This window comes from Nansenia antarctica (assembly GCF_963989245.1).
Source record: "Nansenia antarctica genome assembly, chromosome: 1".
Lineage (NCBI taxonomy): Eukaryota > Metazoa > Chordata > Actinopteri > Argentiniformes > Microstomatidae > Nansenia > Nansenia antarctica.
In genome coordinates, this window is record NC_137674.1 from 4,224,655 (window position 1) to 4,248,175 (window position 23,521).

General features: G+C 41.0%; 1 protein-coding gene across 1 annotated transcript; it reads right to left on the bottom strand.

Annotated features, from left to right (window-relative positions):
* Positions 1-380: 380 nt before the first annotated feature.
* Positions 381-21,758, bottom strand: ret (ret proto-oncogene receptor tyrosine kinase; the record flags this gene model as incomplete). Its single annotated transcript, XM_080546111.1, has 20 exons — positions 381-538; positions 1,752-1,899; positions 2,220-2,319; positions 2,426-2,563; positions 3,576-3,646; positions 4,103-4,225; positions 4,516-4,724; positions 4,817-4,924; positions 5,600-5,747; positions 5,863-6,119; positions 6,226-6,339; positions 6,526-6,636; positions 7,156-7,287; positions 7,793-8,084; positions 8,267-8,466; positions 8,579-8,774; positions 9,075-9,313; positions 9,664-9,945; positions 10,486-10,731; positions 21,695-21,758. The coding sequence occupies 20 exons, from the start codon at positions 21,756-21,758 to the stop codon at positions 381-383; spliced, it is 3,336 nt and encodes a 1,111-aa protein (XP_080402237.1).
* Positions 21,759-23,521: the final 1,763 nt, after the last annotated feature.

Here is a 23,521-nt window from a genome sequence, read left to right on the forward strand (position 1 = left end):
ATTCCCGGGCTAGATCTTCACAGTCGTACACTAATAATTGGAGGCTATTGTAGAAGCGGCACAGGCACTTGAAAGACATTAACATTGACATACAACCTGGTACACAGTCATGCAATGATACAGATGTGGCCAACATGACCTTGAGGTAATGATTAACATACCGAGGAGCTGCTTGAAGCTTGGTCTATGCAATTTCCAGCCATTTTGCAGCAACAATTGACTTTTTAATCACCTCAGTTTTAAAGTTTGAATACCCGTGCAGCAGAAACAAAAAGGGATCCAACTTTAGCATCAGACTGTATATGTACAGTGTTTTTTTATATAAATATATCCATACATCTATCCAATTAGAAATCTTTTCTACAATGTTGTTTTTGCTTTTAACTATCAAGCTTGTCCACAATTTTTGCGGGTGAAGGCAAAGCCATCCAGTTTGCATAAACACTATCATTGGCATATCTTGTAAAGACTGGGTTAGTGGCATCAAGTCTGTTGAGCAGTACCGGGCTCTTCTCTGGCCAGTTGGGGTATGACATGCCTAAAAATGAGAACATATCATTTTTCTGCACTGGAGTAAAGGAAAAGTAGAGTGCAGACAGTAAGGCTCTCAAAATAAACTCTGAGGAGTTCATTCTGGACAAAAGACACATTTTGTACATGTTGATTTTTAGACCAATGACTAATTTCCTGTGTTGCATGTAGCAATCTCTTTCAAAGATGATAAAGATGTCCATAGTTAATGTACTTAGTTAATGTACTTAACTTAAGTTAGGAAGTGTCATGTACTGGATTGACATAAATGAGATTAACAGAAAATAAACACAACTATCAGCATAGCATTTACTGTCTGCTGTGATTTGTCAATATTGTCCTTGGCTCATGCACCATTGAATTGTCGCTTCAATATAAAACAGAACGGATGACATCACTGTAACTGGGCAGCTGCTGTCATATCTGAACTATGAACATCATAAACATCAGCGTCATTGTATGATTATATTAACCAAATATCTTTAAATGGTAGCTAACTATCTCACTGGTAGCCATCTTATTGCTAAATACTTTAATGGTAATCAATTGGAAGTGCTTAGGATCTGCAGAAACATTTGATATTTTGCTATGAAAATATCTTAAATATGTTTCTATTTATTAATGTTACCCAAGAGTTTAATTCAAAAGCCTTACTGTTTCTCTGTTAAGCATTGTATAATTAATCTATATAATAAATAGGTATGTATGCAAAACAAATTTGGAACAGTTTGGAAACCAAACCAAATAGATAATGATTGATTCAGCAAGGACCTGTTTCAAATGTTCCTTCTCAAATGTATTTTTTTCAAATTGACCAAAAATGTGTTGAAATATGTATTGAACATGTTTGTCATCAAAAATGAGTTTCCTAATAATCAAATGAATATGTAGGAAATGGATGTGGATTACAGTGTGTCATATAGGCTAATTAAGCTAAATAGGAGAATGTTGGAAATGTTGTATATTTACAAATGTGTAATTATTTGTCAGATTTAATGTACATCAGAAGCAGGTCCAAATAAAAATCGGACACAAGATCCTCTTCCCACTGATTCTCTCATTTTCTAGGAAATGGAAGATTTTTCAGGAAAAAAATCTGTCAGAGAAGCATGCAGAGATCACAGTCACACACACTGCCTACAGAAAGCCAATCACAATTTGCCAAAAGAGTGCTTGTCTGTCCTGTCTCTAAAATCTAGTAAATGCGTGGGAGATTCTACCATAGAGCTTGTTTTCAATCCATGTGGAGGGGAGGGTTCGAGGGAGAGGGGCGTTATTACAGTCCACTAAGGGTGTGTCCTCTTCGGAGAGGGCGTCGTCGTACAGAAGGGCGTCGGCTGGAGTTGAAGCCGCCAGGTCCAGGTAATCCTGACAAGAGAGGAGGGAGACCTGATTAGGCTAATCACCAAAAACGAATAACCTGCATTCATGATCAACACTTTAAATAAAAGAGAAAAACATTCAATAGTTAAACATTTAACAAGATAATAGACAATGAATGAAAAGATAAAGATACAAATGTTGTGTCTCTCAGAAAGATAAGTCTCCAATCCACAAAGTATCTTTTGGAGGTGAAGGAAAAAGCTTTTTTTTTTTTTTACTAGACTGGTCATGCTATGAACACCATTATGCGTGCATGTACAGTGAATAGATTTCATTTGAGAAAATGTGTTTTTGCTTGATCGTACCCGGCTTTTCACCATCATCTTTTCCAGGTCTTTACTGATCTCTACGAATGTCGACCTCTTCTCTGACTCCTGTTTCCAGCATCGGAGCATCAGGTTATACCTGCAGAAACACATGCATGCACCAGTTTATAGTGAGAGGTAGCACAGCATTCAAAACACACATGTGGATTTTCACTGCGGAAATAAAATAAAGGAAATGAACTCACATTTCGTCAGTGCAGTTCTCTGGTTTCTCCATCCTGTAGCCAGTCTTGAGGAGATTAAAGAGGCGTTCTGGGGCTATGCCTGGGTATGGGTTTCCTCCCAATGTCACAATCTCCCACAACAGCACACCAAAGGACCAGCTGTTAAGAGACAGCGAAAGCGACAGGGATGGTTTTAACCTGCTATATTAGGGTGGGCTGGTAGAAGTAATAGGTGGGCAACTTGGGCGGTAGGTAGCCCAGAGGTTAAAGAAGCTAACGTAGCCCGAAGCTATATGTACAGTATATCAGTCATATATCCATTTCTTTACATCTTTTTATCTATCTATCTATCTATCTATCTATCTATCTATCTATCTATCTATCTATCTATCTAATCTATCTATCTATCTATCTATCTATCTATCTATCTATCTATCTATCTATCTATTTATCTAACTATCCATCCATCCATCCATCCATCCATCTACAACATCAGTATCCTGTTTCCCTTGGCAAAAATTCAAACAAATCCATCCATGTCTACGGTATTTGTTATTGATTTCTCATGGGCCAAGATGACCAAATTCCTCTTTCTTTCATGTCATGGTGGGACGTTAGGGGGTTAGAACTCGTGACAGTGTAGAGAAGGAACTCTCACATGATGTTGAGGACACACCAATTATCAGGTTACATACAGTGTGTACATAGTGTGTGTACTTTCACTTGCTTTGCCTTGCCCTGTGTGTGTGTGTGTGTGTGCAATCTGAGGCATCAGAGTTCATAGTTGTCATAGCAACACCCCTCCCCCTCGGCATGCTCCGAGAGACACTCTGTGCAGTGGATGGGTCTGTTTCAGAGACCCTGTGTGTTTCTGTGTTTGTGCCTGAACACGACGAGAAGAGGGGGCAGTTTGAGACTTTGGAGGTGGGCTGTAGGCTGCCCAACCAATCAGAAGTTAGAAACAGTACTGCTATTTTCTGTGCTATTTGGGGGTTTTCTGTGCAATTTCGAATGGGTGGGCAAGACACATGTTTAGATGGGCTGAGCCCATCCCTGCCCGTGGTTTATCCAAGAGCAAGTTGAATAGTTTTTGGATTATGCGTACATGGTTGGTTATCGACTTTGAATATAACAGCATTTACAAGGTGATTAAAATTCCAACATTACTTACACGTCACTTTGTGTTGTGTAAATGTGATCAAACAAGGACTCTATTGCCATCCATTTAACTGGGATACGACCCTGAAAAGAAAAGAATAGACATGAGAATACCAGATGAGTTTTGTTTGGGCAATCCTGTTTATTACTAAAGGTAACATTTGATACTTTATGGTATTTAGATTAGATAAATCAACGTTATTGTCATTGCAGAGTACAAGTACCAGACAATTAAATGCAGTTTAGCATCTAACCAGTTGTGATATAAAACATGATAGTGATAGTGATAGGTACAGTATGGCAAGTACGGTAGTTAGAGGTGTATACAGGAGAGGATAGTTCTCCAGTAGAACAGTAGAACTGGGACTATGTACAGTTAAGGTAGCTATGTACAGTAATAGAGGCTATTATATTTACTTAGTGATTACCAAGCAAATACCTGATCATTTCTGTACTATAGAACAGTGCAACCGAACATACATTAAACCTTTAAGATATGTTTTGATTATTATTATTCTATTATTATGTACTACTTCTTACCTTGCTCCTCTTCACATATGAGTCCTCCTCATACACATCCCGGGACAAGCCAAAGTCTGAAATCTTCATCTTACGCCCCTCTGCAACTAGGACATTTCTTGCAGCAAGATCCCTATGAACAAGCTATTGGATTGGGAGGACAATTAATTTAAACTTTTGAAGTCAAGTTCATTACATTTCTTTACACAACACTGCCTGAAGAAGGTCTACTGTATGACCGAAAGCTCGCAATAAACTTTGCACAAAGTTGGTGTTGTTTGCACTCTATTGATACTCTTCAGTTCCAGCACCTCAGCAAAGTCTAATCACGGATGAGCGGTGGTATTGTCACTACTTTACACAACACTGTAACATTGACCTTTCGTTTGTAATTGCTCATAAATTGCTGGTTAATTTGAACAAGGCTACTCTACCTTCATTTCAGCCAGGTACTGCATGCCCCTGGAAATCTGCCAGGCGAAGGAGATCAGGTCCCCCATGGTGAGGGCCCTCTCGTCTGGGTTGTCAAGGTAGCTTGAGTTGCGGTCACCGCTCATGTAGCTAGGCCCAACCTTTCGACTCTCACGCAAGAAGTTGCGCAGTGACCCATACTTGGCATATTCAACAATCAAGTACAATGGACCTATACAGAGAAACACAGCACTTCAGAACATACAGACACATACACTCTTCAGTACGGTGCCTTGAGAGGAGGAGAATGAATACAACCCGTACCATCCTGGCTGCAGGCTCCAAACATCTTAATGACGTGTGGATGGTTGACTTGCTTCAGTAGAGTGAATTCTGACAGGAGGTCACGAAGTTCACTGTGTGACGTGTGCTCTGTTAGAAAATAAAATAAGAAATTATGAAACGCTTTCATGAATACCTCAACTTAGGTCTACGAAGGGCCGTCATGTCATAATGTTGCTTGACTCTATATTTTAGTGACTGTATCTATCAAAGAATACTGTACTAGTGGGCTTACAAAACAGTTGAATCACTGTATCTCAAACGCACCACAAATAGAGCACATAAAATGATCTCTGACCCCTCCCACCCTGCTCACCACCTGTTTCAACTGTTGCCCTCTGGACGGCGCTACCGATCCCTGGCCACCAAAACATCCCGCTTCAAAAACAGTTTTTTCCCCTCTGCCATAAGGACTCTCAACACCTGACTCACTGCACTGTATAAATTGTAAATTGTAAATATGTTCTTGTCTTGTGGTTATGTGTGTTCATGTCCATGTAATAGTCATGTACAATGTGTGTATGTTTTTTGACACTGCTGTTTGAGCTGTACCGACAACAAATTCCACGACCTAGGTCGTGTGGTCATTAAACTATTCATTCATTCATTCATTCATTCATTCATTCATTCATTCATTCATTCATTCATTCATTCATTCATTCATTCATTCATATACTGCAGTGTTATGGAATTCACAGGTATGAAATCGCTACTTGTTCTTTATTGTTCCAGTCTGTTCATCTGCTCTGGTCCAGTAAGTCTTACCTTTAAGCATTTTCACAGCTACTGTGGTGTAACCAGCTTTTCCTTTCAGCCGGAACGCGGTCGCCTTGACAACCTTCCCAAATTCCCCCTCTCCTAAGGTTTTACCCAGCACTAGGTTTTTCCGGGGAAATTCCCACTTGGGATCCTCCTGTTAAAACAATAAAGCAACAACACGTCTTTACTTCTCTATAGAATTTTGTGAATTTAAAAAAAAAAGGCATTTAGTACCGGTATGTATGTATTTAGTATGTATAAGGTCTTACGGGTATTTTGAAGGAGTCAATGGCAACTCGGTTCTCCATGGAGTCCAGTGAGGCGCGGCGCACGTTATTGGTAGAGTAGCTGATAGGGTAGGACTGCGCAGGCCTACGGAAGGTCATTTCAGCTGAGGCGATGGGGGGCTTGGGGGAGGTCTTGTGGTAGCGATGGATGAAATAGGAGGACAGGAGGATGGAGATGATGAAGGAGAGTAGCACGGCCGAGGCGATGATGGTCTTACAGACATCGTCACATATGGCCTCTGCACAAGACACGACAGAAAAACCATAAAATCCATGAAAAGTTTTGACAATGAAAAGGCATTGATTTCACCTTTTAGTTGACATTTCTTCCAAGGACCAACTCACCCTCTACATCATCCTTCTCACAGAAGCATTTCTCAGAGTAGCAATAACAGGTTCCATGGCCTGCTTTAATGCCAAACATCAAGCCTCTCTCATGACCGCCGATAATAGGTTTACCTTTAAAGACATAAAAAAATAACTTCATTTGATGAATTTCACAATCAACATTTTTACAATCAAAAACTTAAATGCATAATGGTGACAAAGGTTTACTTTCAAGAAAGCTAAAACATTGCGTCACGTAAGATTGTTCTACGGTAAGACAAGTATAAACGGCTGCAAAGAATGAGTCATGTTTCTCACTTGTGCAATCCTGAGGACATATTGACGTGTCTTTGCTTTCGATTGCATCACAGAACCCATCGGGACACGTGTGGAGGTTAGGGGAGCAGGTGGAATAAGTCACAGATATTCCTGAGAGACAGAGGAGAACATAACGCAAGTTAGCATCTCTGAGACGTCACCTATTACCTTCCAGAACAGAAGATGTTGTTACACACATGGTAGTGGTACTGTAGTGTTACACACAAAGATTACAAACCGTTAGCCTCATAGCATAATTGCCTAAGTCATAATGGCCAAATTGTGTATCTGCCTAACTCTATTCTCCTAACACTGCTGATTCACTGTGCATTTTGCCTATGCCATGTTTATGCTTGTTACATTCCAAAATCACTATCTGCCCAAGTCATCTGACCAAAAGTGAACCATGACATTTTATGCTATGAGGCTAACGATACAATGGTAGTGTGTGTATGTATATTGACTTACTTGGACTTTTACAGCTTATCTTCTTAACATCAACATGCTCTTTTACTGAGTTCCACAGTGGAACCTTTCTTTCTAGAGATCCACTTGCACCACTCAACTCATCAGTCCCTCATTCTGTGTGGTGGAAAAGGAAAATATGAACTTGAGTTTTGGCTACAATACCTTTCTCAGTACCCTGTCTCCACTGGCATCTGCCGGTGGTCGCCCCCAGGCCGCTGATGGCCTCACAGTCCCCCCGCTGTCTCCCCTCGGCGCAGGACAGGGAGCGCTGGTCGTCCAGGCTCTGCCTAGGTACTGCACAACACAGACAAGAGGTCAATGAACACAACGCACATGGGTTAACTGTACGTTTCACCGTGATGCAAGTGGAAAAAACTAACATTCCGTCTGGATTTATTTAATTTTTATGGCTATAAAAGTGTCAGAAATGTCCTAGGAGTAAGTGGTTTTGGCCCCTTTTTCCAGGATTATTTCAGCTTTCAATATGGCAGTTGGTAGTGGTAGTTATTAACACTAGTGTATGTTATGAGCGTGTAATAACTGTTTTAAGGGAAGAAAAACAGAAGGATGCCTCATTGAGTCACTGCTGCTACTGTTGTATTACTGTTGTACTACTGTTATATTACTGTATTCCGACACTTTATCATTGTGTTAATTCTGTTATAATTCACAATTCTATTATTGCGTCTTCAAAAAGGAGAGTTTATGGAATTTAATTTCACTCCCTGTATCCCAGTACATATGAGGATGACATATGATAAACATAGAAATTAAACTCTAGAGAATGCTTACTACTTACTTTCAGCATCGAGCACAATGAGGATCTGACTGCTGGTTTGCAGCTGCCTCTGCTGCTCCTGAGCGATGACGGTGTACTGCAGGTCCTGGCACTCCGGCCTGCGGAGCGCCTCTGTGTCGTTCACGTACAGCACCCCTGACATGTCCTTCAGGCTCTGTGCGATGCTAATGGCTGAATAGCACGACGGCATGTCGGCAGCAGACACATTGTTGACACTGTCTGCTACGGCTAGCTGGTACGTGACATTGATGCCGCGAAACTTAAGACAGTTTTCCACACAGATTCGACCAACCTGAAAAGGATATGCGACATTGAATGAATTATACAATGCAAAAGTTACCTTTTACATTTATAGAATAGATAAACTAAGGTTTAGCCAGTGATTAACTATTCCTTTGGGGCATTAAAAACGCTTTAAACAATTTAAACGATATCTCGGGGTATCATAGGGGAATAGCAGTGAGCAGTGGGTACCTGGGAATAGACTGAGGATCTACGAGTTAGGGTGAAAAGGTAGGTAACGTTGGTGAACCGTATGGGGACAGGTAAGATGGTGATGTTGTAGTGCAGCATTATTGTTCCCTCTGGACCAGGGTAGGTGGTGTCATTGATCAGGTAATCCAGCTGGAGAGACCGGCTCTCTGTCACAGACAAGTTCTTCTTTAGAGAAAGCCCTGGATACCACACGGAAGGAGACAAACAAGGAGAAATACGCAGTTAGTCAAGCCAAACGTTTTGTGAGGCAAAAGTATGACGTGAGTCACATTTGAACATTTAACTACTCACTGTACTCATGAACAGTCCCCCGAACGTTGCCAAAGATGGCCTTCTCCTCTCTGAAATGGTGGTCTATGGTAAATGTTTCATTGATCCATGGGTCATTTGTCATCATAGTTCCAACAAGTCTGTTCTGAATCTGGTCTTTTGGATACCTCGCTGTTATGTCTCTATCATAGACAGACAAGTTGCCAAAAAACCCTCCCTGAAAAACAAACACACTTACACATTTATGACACTTTGATGTCAAAACAAACACAAGAGAAGGTGCTGTAGCTACACGTATTTATTGCCAATATAAAAGCATTCTATATTGTTAATATATATATAATGATATATATACTGTATATAATGTACTAATGATCCTTCGTGCATATTTTAAAATGCATGCTATGACCACACATTATTAGATATCAATAGAATCCATTACAGTGGATTTATATTCGTACGAAAAACAAAAGATGAGCGTCAAAATGAATAAAAGTCTTGAGGAAAGTAATCTCACCTCACTACGATCAAACTCAATCACAACCTCCTCTGTGTCTGTCCCATTTACAAATGGAACATTATCATCCTCATCGTAGATGTTGATCAGAAGTGGAACAAAAAGCTTATGTATGGTCTCCTCAGTCTGCACCGTGCAGACCAGTTCTAGCCGGTACACCTCCCTCTCCTCGCGGTCCAGAGGAGCCGTCACCACCAACTCAGTGGTGTTCTCGTTCACAGCAAACGGAGCTGGAACATCTGCAGCCCAGAGAAATAGACAGAGGGTATTACATGGGGGAGTGGTGGTCTAGTGGATAGTTTAGTTGAACTGGTGATCGGAAGGTTGTGAGTTCAAATCCCGCCTGGAAACACCACCACTAGTGTGCCCTTGAGTAAGGCACTTAGCCCTCAATTACTCCAGAGGGAATGTCCCAGTAATCTGTAATTGTAAGACGCTTTGGATCAAAAACGTCTGCTAAATGGCGAATTATAAGTCTAAGATGGTTTGTATAGGGAGTAGTAGTAACTGTCTGTTACTGTATGTTTCTCATAATGGACAGCGACTGAGCGACAGTGTCGGTGGCGGAGTCTACAGTAGCATGGCTAACCTGATTCTACACTATAGGAGATGGTGTAGTTGGGGCAGACGTTTAGTCTGGTGAGGCGTCTGAGCTGCCGGAGGGCCCCAGGAAACCTGTTTTCCTTGATGTGGGGGTTCAGGTCCCGGTCAGGGAAGCACAGCTTCTCCATCTTGGTCTGGCCACATAGGGGCACTGTGGCGTTGACGAAGGTCAGGCTGACCAGTGCGGTGGACTGGCCGCGGCAGTGGAACTTCTTCCCAGGACTGCTGGGTGCTGCAATCACACTTAGGGACAGCTTCCCCACCGACACTGAGCCTTTATCTGATGAGACACCAAAACCCCCCAAAAAACAAGGCCGGATTTTAATCTCGGACAGTGCATTTTTTGATGACTGGGCACCCCTTACTTTTATGCAATTACATTATCATTCTGAAAGCAGATTCCTGCACATTAAATATAACCTTGAGGCAAGATGTATGCAAGATGCATGCAAGCAAAACAGCTAATTCAGCCTTACCCATCACATGTACCAGTTACTACATGATCAGTAATGAACAATTAAAACTTGCAAATTGAGCACGGTCAACTTCCTAGCATATTTAATAAAAACGTGAAGTAAGTAAGTAAGTAAAGCTTTATTTCTATAGCGGCCTTCTCAGCACGGATGCACGGGGTACTTTTACATAAAAAATAAGGGATAAAATGGGTAAAAAGAAAAGGCGCAATCAAACATCGTCAAAAGAGATTAAAAACTAAAACAAGAGGAACACCCCCAAAGGGACAACATAAACAGAACATAAACAGGAACATAACACCAATTACGTCGTCCCCCCCCCCCCTGTAACTTACATAGAGAGGCAAAGTCACTCCACTCCAGGGTTTTATTCATGTAGAGTATCCCTGTGTTCACGTCCAGGCTGAACCAGGGGGCGTAGGGTGGAGGCCTCAGAGACTTGGGCCAGCACAGGGAGAAGTGGGGCCTCTCAGAGTCACTCTCCTGCATGGAGTGAACCTGGAGCACAGAGCTCCCCGCAGCCTGGCCGACATAAACACTCTCAGAGTACTCCTTCTGAGGGAAGTAGAGCCCCACTGAGGCTGCAAAGGGGGGGAGATAAGATGGCATAGAATAATCAAATCAAACAACCCAGATACAGCACTTTTGTGTAAAGAATGACAATCTATTCTTTTTTTTAAATTTGTTTTTCAGATTTTATCCCCCTTTTTCACCCAATTTGGTAGCCAATTGAACCCAACCTAGCATCCAATTATCCCCTGCCTAATGCGAAGGATCCGCCGCACGACCCCGTGGCCGGCAGTCCCAGAGGAGGCCGCCAGGCAGACTAGCTGACTGGCTCCTCGAGCCCAGCACCGTTATTCCGGCACCCCGGGGGCGCTGTTGCGCGACGGATCCTTGTCCGGAAATACTCCTATACCGCCCTCGGGAGCGGCCGCCCAATATGCCGCTCCCCGTGTGTGCCCCAGCCATATCCGGATCTGGCAAGCTGGGATTCGAACCCAGTCCCCGGTGGGCAGCTTGCACTAGTGGCCAGTGCTTAGACCGCTACACCACCGTGGGGCCTAATGACAATCTATTCTGATTGTGTCTTGTATGTTCTTGTGTATTGTATGCTCTTTGTATGTTTCTTGGTGTATTGTTTTTGTATGTTCTTGTTCTTTGTCCACCAACGAGGACCACGTTGGAAACAAGTGTTTCAGTACGCTTTTACGTGCTATCCTCTGGGATGTACTGTCTGTACTTTTTACCCAAATAAAAATCAATCAATCAATCAATCAACTCTTTAGATATCTGTACCAAGATGTACTGTAGTATAGTTTTATTACAGTGCACATAGAACACACAATACCATTTACCGTACACATGTACCACCAGTTGGAAATATTTTCAAGAATTGCCTGACGATTACTAAAACAGATGGGGACAACGATCTGTAAAGTCAATAATACTTGCAATTACAGAACATACAATACCATTTACACATGAACCACCAATTGGAAATATTTTCAAGAATTGCCTGACGATTACTAAAACAGATGGGGAGAAAGATCTGTCAATCTGTCAATCAAGTCAATAATACTACTGCAATTACAGTTTTTTTTTTGTTTTTTTTTTGTTTAGCCTGAATGGTTCAAGGGGGCACAGATGAACCTGGATCAAGTGTTTATGAAGGTAGTAACTTGTCCCCTCACATCACACATTTGACACTATTCTTCAGTCCTGATTCATAGCAAAGTCATAGCACAAGACAATGACTGAAAATGAATGTATAGAATGACAGATTCATTTATTTTTTTTAAATATGTTTTTATTATATCTTTCACTCTTCAGTTGGACTGGAATTAAAAGAGGTTCTCAGATGTCACCAACGCAGCTCTTTTAATTAATCTCTCACATGGTCAATAACATGTGGTTTCCGTTCCTCCTTGGGTTCACCTTGGGAAGTTTAATTACGAGGGATAACATGACACTGTGAAGAAATGAATCATTACCTGCCGGGGGTAGGGGGGTTGTGGGCTAATCTATAAGTGCAATAGCAGGCTGCCGTGTTTTACAGGAAAATGGAGATGTGAGTGTTCAGCCTGTAATTATATCCCCGTTGTGTTCCTGTCCGACCACGGTGGGCGGTCATTTAGGGAACACGCTAATGTCATTAGCAGACAGCGAAACTAGATTTTCTATTTCTGTTGGTGCAGTTGAGGCTTTGGCTCTGGTTTCAGACATTGATTTAATTTAGCTGTGCTTGGATGACAGGAGGCCGGATTGATGGATAAAATGGCCAGTTCCTGAAGGATAGAGATACATTCAAGCAAGCTACTATGACCCCCTTTTATTAAAAGCCTTGTTGAGACAAAAACAAAGAGCAGTGCCAGTACAACAATCCAAGCCAATCCAGCCAATGCCTGGTTCTGCTAGGGGGAAACGGTATTTTATTTCATCTGTCCTCTTGGAGGTTGGAACATTATCCAATACCAAAATGTATTCATGTGAAACCATTCAGAACATTTGATGTGCTTGAAAATGTAGCTAAGGGGAACATTTGGACGCTGATTATTCCTTTGAAAGGAAAGATGAGTCATCGTAACATAATAACAAAGCTTATCCTACAGAGTATCAAGTAAAAAAAAAAAATCAAATCAAATCAAATCATTTATAGTGTATTATGGATTGTTTTATAGTACATTATTAAAGCTTTGTTGCATGTGTAGTATATTTTTACACATATATGGCCTTCTTATATTCACGTATATTTTACACATATATTCACGTATATTTTACACATAATACTTTATTATTTCATTTACGAACGATCTGAATTGTTGCGCATGCGCAGTCGCACACACACGCATATGCACGCCCCCGAGGGTCTGGGCCAATCAGAGGCCTAGGAGGAGGGCTATAAGACTTCTGTGCAGAGGGGCGAGGGCCCTGCTTTTTTGACTATCTCGACTGTGACTGTTTAAGTGTGCCTGTAATCTGAAGACCCGACCTTTTTGAATAAATACTTTTAACCTGGGCCAGAAGTTTTCATCTCTTCTTGTATCACTGAAACAGAGAAAATATCCTACACTTCCAAATATGTGAAGATTTAAATGACCATTAGAGGGAGACATTTCCTGCTCCAAGAACCACATCAGTCACCACATAATAACAACCAACTGCATCAGGAAAAATAAAAACAAAAGCAGTTTGAAAAACAAAACCAGGAACTATTCAGTTCTCAATGTGGACAAAGTTCTAAGAGCCTCTTCAAATTCAGGACCTAGATGTTTTTCCTCATAAAGCAATATCGTCCATAAAATCACAGTCGCTTACCTTTATCTAACACTGAGTATTACATAGTAGTGTTAGATAAAGCAGTGACACAAATAAATAAACAAATAAATAAATGGATACATAAATAAGGTGGATGTGAAGGTGGACATACAAGTGGACTGAACAGGACCAGGGGTGAAACTGAAAATCATTAAGACTGGAATCCACTAGTGAGGGCTGCAGACTACGGGACCACAGTGAACCATATGCTACACAATTCGTTTATATCATTCAAAATTCAATTTATTTCCAGGACGGAAGCCAACAGAAAGTAAGCAGTTTATATCAAAGCTAATTAATTGAATGGATCAAGGACGCCTCTGAGCAAATCAGCTTCTTTGTTCTGGGATACCATGCATTGTTCCCAGAGAGAGTGACTCATGACTTCTCCTAAGTCCTACGCTATGACGACTGAAAACCAGTGGTATTCAATGTTACCCCACAGTACTCTCTCCAGCAGATGTGCTCACTGCTTTGACCTCTCATAACCACACAAGGACTATGACGGCAAACTCAATGATGCAATCTGAACATATTGATTTCAGCTCAAAGGCATATTGAGGACTTACAACAGGAAGACTATACACAGCGACCGACACTTCAGTCTGATACTTCAGTGTTTGTTGTGTGAAAATAAAAAGGTAATACAGTATATCAGTAGTTATTCAGTAACATCAAAATAAAACGTGTTCTGAATTTTGGATTTTAATTCATCCATTGACGTTTGAGGTCTTTAAAACAACCCTGACATGCCCCTATCATTATCTTATCTTATCTTTAACAGAGCCTAAGCGAATCAAATGCAATCCATCAAAGGATATAAACAAAAACAGAAAAGACAAGTTCAGACTGACACTGACAGAAGATTACGATTGGTCAAGTCTGACGGACTTGGACGTCCTTTCAGTCGGCCAGAACAAAGACAGGAACTCAATTAGCTCGCCATGCACCCTCGCCTGAAAGATTTACCATCTATGAGCTCATGTGCTAGAGGCACCTCGGCAGATTTATTAATCAGAAGAGGTGGCTAGCACACCCTAAAACCTCCCATGTAGCATCCCTCGTTGAAAATGCTCCCCGACTCCTGTACAGATCATGATACACATGATCTGTACAGGAGACCTTTGTTAGCCACTACACACGTTAACACTAGAACAGTCATGAGGGGTCATTTGACGTCATTTGACGTGAGTAAAGAAAAATGTTATATCTTTGCATTCGATCAAATTTCAGGACCCTCCTTTCATGACCTTTCCTAGATATGTGCGTTCTACCACCCAGTATCCTTACATTTTCAAAATCACCTCAGGATAAGCTAGTATAAAGCTATTTTGCCGTTTTTCTGTGTAGGAATCAGGCTAATTTACAAGTGGCCAACTAGTGGTCGTTGAGTGTAAATAGCAGCTTAGGCATTATAGAGGGCTCTTTTAGTAGGTAAAAAAGGCACGTCTGTTCTGGGCTTGTTTGTGGGACGCATAATAAACCCAGTCCTACACTAAAAAGCAGATTCTTTCATTGAAAGTGTGGGCTTAAGCACTGGGTTAATCTGGGTAGGGGAAACCAGCCATATGTGTCTAGCAGTGGTCTTGAGTCTGGTCACTGAGCTCTGTGGGAAGAGCAGAGCCCATGCACTTTTTGCCAAGGTCATTGCTCAATGCATCTGTCCCCAGTAACGACCCATTGGAAAGTTACGCAAGTATCTGGCAGCTGACCGATCAATACCAATACAAATCAACATTCATGCTGATTGTTTTCACTAATGAGGGTAGAGAAAAGCCTCCCCTTGCATGTGCACAATCATAGCCAAGTACACAGAAGGGGATCATTGCTGCTTGTGTCCAGACAAAAACTACAACTATACAAATCTCTATTAATCCATGTACCGTACACAAGTCTCCCAAAATAATCCATCATTTCATACAGAGTAGGGATAGAAAAAAACATAAAGAGAAATACCTAGTCTACCTAGTCATAACCTAGTTCAAATGAACCCTAACCCTGTCATAATGATTCTGAAACTTGTCATGATCACCTTGTTCTCAAAGATAACACAGTAATGAGAATCTCTGCAATGATTCAATTAACTAAAAGGCTGCGAATCAAGCTATAACTCAATTGATGGAAAGTTATTATTGATTATAATGTTTTTAAATCTCCCCCTCTTGGTTTGCATATCCAATACACAAGATTGCTTCTCCATAGAGTGCAGTGCAGATTGTTGTCTATTGCAGTATAGAATTAACTTTTAATCAATTCTACATGTCATCTAGAATATACTTCTGTTTGGGTCCAAAAAAGATGATCAAGAAAATATAAAGAGGAAGTGGATTTTAGGAGTAATAATCCTGTATATACTGTATTTTGTATATGCTATAATTAAGAGTTACTGTACAGTAATGGAACTACAAAGTAAAAAATATATAGGAAAAATATATAGAAAACACATCCCTTGTTCATCCCACTTCAAAGCAACACAAGGACACCTTATGCTGAAAATGTGTTATCAAATCCTTCACAAGCAGCAATAAACTAATGACATCTAGGCATTGGGTATTGTGGAACTGCTCTCTGTGGCCACATTTTGTGACACCACCAATCTAAATCTTGATTTGGTCAAAGTGAAGGAGCATTTGAACATTTGTTTTTGCAGTAAATAGATGAGCTACAGGTATATTACTCAGGTTACGATGATGCATACCGTAACATAATAATCAATTACTCCCATAATGTAATCCAATTATCCTCCAGAGATTACAAGAGACAAAAAAGGCAATGCACCATGTTCATCAGTCATCAATAAATCTAATAAACCATCTCCTTAGGGACAAGCTGCCACTACTGTACAAATTCAGTTTGAGATTTCCCTTCGCGGACCGCATAACAAACAATGTGAAATGTGCTAATAAACATCACCATAGCAGTTAGATGCTAGTTTCCAACCAGTATACGGTTGCTTATGTTGTAAACATGAACATTGGATAGTGTTTAACACGATGAGCATTCATTACAGCTGCTTAGCATTTTATCACTTTCATGGTTGCTTGAATACAGAGAAAGAGCTTCCTCAGCCATGGGTCACTGAATTTGATAATTAAGTTGGAAAGTAACTCTTTAGCCTCCTTAGTCTCACTCAGTCAAACTCAATTCTGGGTTCCAAGATTAGTGTCTCCTTGATATTAAGATATTCATCTACTGCATTCAATAATTATTGGACATTCTATAAGGCAATTGTACTGTACATCTTTAATCTTTTCATGTAAGATGTGGAAAATACCCGTAGATGTTTATCACACAGCACTGCTTTTCATATTGGGCTGTGCAATGCATGAACATTCAATCTGGGTATTAGCTGTTTGTATCAGTATGATTCCAGAATATGAATTGTATAATCCAAAGGATCCTAATGACTCTGTAAAATAGTCATCATGCAGAGACACACCAACCTCCATCTCTGCCCAGACTCCCCAGACAGAGAGGCTGACTGAAGACGAACCCAGCTTAGTCTTTGTATTGTTCACTGTTGTAAATGATCGGTCAAACACAGCATGCATCACTGACTACTGGAAAATAACTAGTCAAGACCCCTGTGAAAAAAAACAGGACATGCCCTGAGGACACAATTTCAATCAATGTCTCCTTGTCCTTCTTCCACTAAAGCAAATGAGATTCTGCCCATGCATGGGATGGAAATGTGACCCTTAACTGACTAGAGGATCAGGGACAGAACAGTGAAAGGTAGAGGTAGCCTCCACGCAGCAGCACACCAGACTAGGAGGGGCACACGTCGCTCTCACAACCACGGAAGTAATTAAGGGTCATCCAAGGTGTCCTCTCTGTGTCTTTGAGAGAGAAACACGTCTGAAGCATTCTGCGGTGTGTTTCCCTGAAAGCTTTGTATGGAAAGTAGTACTTTACTGTCTGCTTCACCAGGCCCACTCCTCTCTAGACCAGCAACCTTCTTTATTTAATTAATTTTGTTAGTTCACGCACAGAAGATTGACCTCCAAACATTGATTTTACAATTGTTACTCTGGATGAATTATTTACTACTTAAGCTATATATCTTTTGGGAAACTGCCCCCAGGCCTTTTCAATAGTTACTTTCATGACTGTAGTTTTACCATTAAATAGTGTTAAAGGTAGAGTATACGTTTAGATTAGAATAGCACATCATGTAAAAGTAAGATATCCACTTATTATAACCAAATGCTTAAACTGTGAACCAAAACCGTAAGTTTATATTGAACTTGAACTGACCCTTGGGTTGATTAGCCTGTAACTTTGATCTGAAAACATTACTGAAATCTACTTTCTCTCTAGAAGTGACATGATCTAATTAAATAATCGAATTAAACTTTTAAAATATCCCCCACTACAAATCTACGCCATGACTAAAATGAAACAGAAATGGCAAACACTCAAGCAAATAAGTTTAAGCATCATGGTGTTTTTCCAATTATACTAAAAGAAATAGTAGTGACAGCAAGAGTGGGGAATTGAGAAGATTTAGAAGGTATCCATAAGCAACCCAAGACACAAGCGTAACTAAATCATATAATGTAATAAGGGACTAAATCAAATAGCGTCATGTATCAAATGAGATTTATTGGTCTGGTCCTTCTCTAAAGGGATGGATGCTGATGAAAATGATTGTGCTAATGCAAGGAGGAGAGCCAGCTAACGCAGCTGCTGACACGACTTCCTCTGCGATGTGGAGCTGATGATTGAAGATTACCACTTGGGTTAGGGTTTCAAAAGTCAGAGGGCACACAGGGCCACGGGTATGGTCAAAAGGTCTCAGCTGCAGATCCACAGATCAATGCTTTTACATTCAAAACATCTGCGCCTTATGTGCTAAACTATGGGTTTACGGGCGATGAATTACAATACATGCACAGAGAGAGGTCAGGGAAATCCATGAGATGTTTTGTCTGGGCTAACCTTCTAATTAATCAACCATGATAATATTCATACCAAAAGGTTGATAGAGTTGCCCCCACTTGAACTTTGAACCTGTAACTCTTTGTTGACTTTTTCAGGTCCCTAAATGCATGCAGCCTCAAATATTTGCTTTCATTTCAGAATTCAAACATTATTATTTTTGGAACAAAAAAATTGTCACATATGAAAAGCACCAGGGCAATTCTCCAGATCACTTTACACTTCCTGTGTTGCATGTTGCTGAGTGACTGAGAGATGAAAAGCTACCTTCCCAAGAAGGTTGACCTTGATAACTATAAACCTTAAAAATAGGTTTTTGAAATAAGATCAGGTATGAATTCCTACATTGTGGAGCTGTTGGTTCAGTGAACACAGTATTTGTTTTAATTTATTTTGCTGGGGACAACAACATGGTCACAAGGGGCTCTTGTATAGCCACGGGTACACAAAAGAAAACACAGTGATATAAGCAAATTCAGGGAGGTTGTGCTGAATCATATAACATGACCACAAACACGACAGAAATTATGCAATCTTTACCTCTGCATTCACTAATTTAGACAACTACATGCATGAGAATAATGGCAGTCAAACTCATAAAATGTGTCATGTTTTTAGTATATTTTTCCTAGCACCAGGGGAGCCCCCCCTCCCAAATGTCGTTGTATGGTACCTGTACTATATCAATGACAATAAAGACCATTCATTCATTCATTCATTTAATGATTTCAAAAGACATTGTTGTTCCATGAAAACATATTTTGCTATGCCATCTCTCCACTGAGTGATTGTGCATTGCTTGTCAATATGCAGCAACATTATAATATGATGGTTGGATATGTTGGTTGTACTTTGAGCCCACTCTTATGCTGCAATAAATGGCATAACCTAAAATTATATTGTTCCAGAAAACAGCAGACCAGAGATCCAGAGGCCACAGCACTAGATCACTGACTCATTTGATCAGGAGACACTTTTACAGGGAGAGCAATGTTGAAATATAATCCTAAAAGTCCATGTTTCAGTCATTTGACTCCCTCCAATGCAAGGGGGGGGGGGGGGGGGGAACCCAAACATTCCATTATTTGTGGGCATATACACAAGCAGCATAAGTTATATAGAGCGTGAGAACTGGTTGAAATGCGTGAGTCTCACGGTGATTGCGTGAGACGTGGCAGCCCGCATAACAATAATAACACAGCACATCACTAGCCAAATGGAAACTACTGGGCTACTTCTGGGCCTACTATCACAGACAGCACCACTTCCACTAGCTCTATTCTGTTGACTAAACGAAGATAAAAACGCTGAAGTGTCCTTCGGGATGGGCTCCAGTCGCATTTGTTATCAGAACTCTGCGTTCTATTGTTTAACCGCCAATATGTCCCCGTAAGAAAACAAACATCCAGTGTTTGCCCAGAGAGGGGGGCACCTGGCGCACACCTGCTGTCCCCAGACCGGCCAGGCCTCTGTGTCTACAAACAGGCAGGTGTGGACCATCCAACTCACATAGTTGTTCGTAAAGTCGCTCTGGAAATCTGATCAGCACTCATGGGAACGCCTCTTGTCCAATCAAATCACTTGGTCCGTTTATGACGTTGAACCCAGTGTTGCGCTCCGGCGCTCTCAGAGCAAATTTACGAACGCAGCCATATTATAGGCTACCGGACAGGGTTTTCAGCACCTCTGTAATTACAACACGAGTGACCAACAATATCAAATGGCCTGCACCATTTTAAAATGAACCTACTATATAGATTAAGAAACGACTGATTAAATGACATTTTCAGTCAAACAGAGGACTGTGTTTTAGTCACACTCGTTACATTTATAACACTGCAATAGGCCGGATAGGCCACTTATCGTATAGCCTAGGCCAGCTCCTTAAAATCATTTAGGCATGATTTATTATGATTTATTGGGGGTTTATTTCACAAATCCCCTGCGGACTGAAAACAATATAAAACCAGAGTGGATGTAAAACATTATTTATAGAGCATCACTGCTGTGTGAAAAATAATCAAAGAACATTACACAACTATGACAACTTAAGTATTTAATTAATCATCTTACCACCGTTAGATACAATTGCTCCCAAGGGTGATTACCTTGCCTGTTGGTTTCACTATTCAAAGGTAAATTAAATAGTTGACCTAATCTGCCCAAATAGCCTTTTGTTGACAGCCTTATGTTATGCTTATGAATTAACAGTATACTTTTATAGAAAGAGAAAGAGAATTTACTTTAACCCTTTAAGCAAGTGTTGGCAAGTGAAATAGGCTAGATTTAAATTCTCTCAACAATATTTTGTCTAAAACATTGTCTAAAATGGAACACCCATATTGTGTTCTGGCGTCCAGCCACACTCAGAGATTTAAGCAATGAGTTAGACTTTAAATATAGTCTGTTGGGTTGGAGAGTGTTGGTACAGTTGGGGCAGTGGGATTGGGATGGGATTATGATATTACGATAGGCTATAGGCCCATAGCTATGCATTTGACTCGTGGAGAGCATGTGTCATGCCATGCATATCATCCAGAAGGGCAATGTACTGCATGTATGCCAGCAGCAGGCAGCAGCCTATTTGCAGCATGTCTATCTTGCAGGGTTTTGCATTTAGGAACATCGAATCTTTACGAGAATAGCCGAACATTTCCTTGCTTTTGATAATCTGTGTCTGGTAATAATATCGGGTCGATAATAATAGTTTAATTATGTTATGTTTCCATACTATCTGCATAATGTGTTTCCAATCCAAAACAAATGGAAATTGGGCAGGAGCAACTTACATAATTATTGTCAATACTGGAAAAACTGCGTATTCCACCAAGTTTAGGTTAAATCTCTTTCTACATATTCAATCAAAAACGACTGCCATACCATTGCATCATATACATAGTAATATCCCGATGATAACATAATGACCATAATAAACTCAGAGATGCCCAATAGTTAGTAACACGCACCCCAACTAGAACAGGTTCGTTTCATGTCACCAAACTTTCAGCCCAAACTGCTTTTACGCGCGTTTCACACGCCAATACGCAACAACCAATTGGTCTCATTTTTTAATAACACACAATGAAACACATCATGTTTAACGACACATATTTAAATCATATTAAATACTTGCATAAAGTCTGATGTGTATTGAAACAGTTGAAACGCACATTTAGGCCGAGATCAGCTCATCGCGACGAACCTGACAAATCAAATGGTGCTTGAAATGCTGTATTAGGTTTACAACTATTCATGAGAAAGAGACTCGTTGAGGTTGACCCTTACCTTTACACAACACCAGGATGACTAAAACGATGTTTCCCAGAGAGAAACCACACGTTGGCCCCATAATCGCCAATCATAAGTGAAAGTTGCAGGATGGAAAAAATCAAATAGCCCCTACGAATAAAAATATCAGTTTTCCCCAAAATACGCAGCTCCCGGGCTGTCGATGAAGTCCTCACTGAGGCTGTCCCATGGATGGGCTGCTCTCTGTAGATGTTGCTGGCTGGACGGCTGGACGAGGCAGTGCAGGGGGGAGGTTCAAACCAAGCTGATATGTTGCGATGTCTTTCCCTCTCCATCCGGAGCAGCACAGCCACAGACGCACAGCACAGCCAGATACCATCAGGAAAAACTGAAACCACGAAATTCATCCCAGAGTCCACTTAGTTTAGGCTACTTTTTTTACAGATCCATCAAGATATGATGTGTTACTTTTAGGTCAAGCATCCCATTAGCATGCTCCTCAAATCCCAATCATTATACCTGCTCGAATAAGGCCATATGATCAAGATATTGCAAACATTACACCATACATTTAGGCCAAGTGTCGCATCATCCACACGCCTAAATTATGGCAATCAGATGTATTTTAAAAGATATTGCATTTCCACAAAAATCGACCAAACACAATTTATGTTCATCAGTGATATCATTATCGAGAATAATAGACAACTAACACCATACGAACCCCGTCAGCACTGTGTGTGGACACTAGCTGAACTATTGCCAAAGTGTGGGTGGCAGATTTTAGTTGGATGCTGCTGTGCCAGCCTACTTAGTGCTCCAATGATATACTGTATCCATCTCACTGAGTTCAGCAGATGAACACCACCTTTCAGACTATATGCTAATATAGGCCTACAGCCCAGCCAGCATACTGTATAGGCACATTTTCACAGTTGGCAACTTGGGCAGGAGATACTGGTGGCCTTCTACCGCGGCGGAGTGGAGAGCATCCTCACCTACGGCATCTGCAACTGGTTCTCCAGCTGCACAACCGTGGAGAGAAATGCGCTACAGAGAGTCGTGAGAACAGCCCAGAAGATCACCGGCGCCCCCCTCCCCTCTCTGGAAGAGCTGTACAACACACGCTGTCTCAGGAAGGCCTCCAAGATCTCCAGAGACCCAACCCACCCTGGGTACGAACACTTTGCCCGGCTGCCCTCGAAAAGGCGGTACAGGACCATGGCCGCAAGGACAAACAGACTGAAGCACAGCTTCTACCCCAGGGCCATCCAGGCCCTGAACACAGCAAAGACCTAGGTTCTGGGCCCTGGACAGTCTGGACGGATTGATGGCAGCTGCTGGATTGAAAAAATCAGGTGTAGTGCTGAGGCACAAATATGTAAATTTCAAGCCTGCAAACTGCAACACTTTAAATGAATGTGCAATAACACTATGTGCAATATGACAACCCTAGTCGTCTATCTGTACAGTATAGTATAGTGGATAGTGTACATAGCCTTTATTTATGTAAACCAGCTCCTTTCCCTTCTTGTTTTGTTTTTGTTTTTTTTTCTTTCCTAGCACCAGGGGAGCCCCCCCCTCCCAAATGTCATTGTTTGGTACCTGTACTATAGCAATGACAATAAAGACCATTCATTCATTCATTCATTCATTGGGCCTAACTTCCTGGGGGCAATATAACTACCAGACATGTCCAACAAACACACGAAAAAGTGAGTGTGAAGTTAACAAACAAAAACTGGACGACTGTATGCTGTGTCCAACTCTATGACTGGAGTTGTGCTCAGGAGTTGTGTTTTTGTGCTAAAACCTGTGTAAGTGAGACAACGGTTAGGCTCTTGTTCCCCTCAAGTGTAGGAT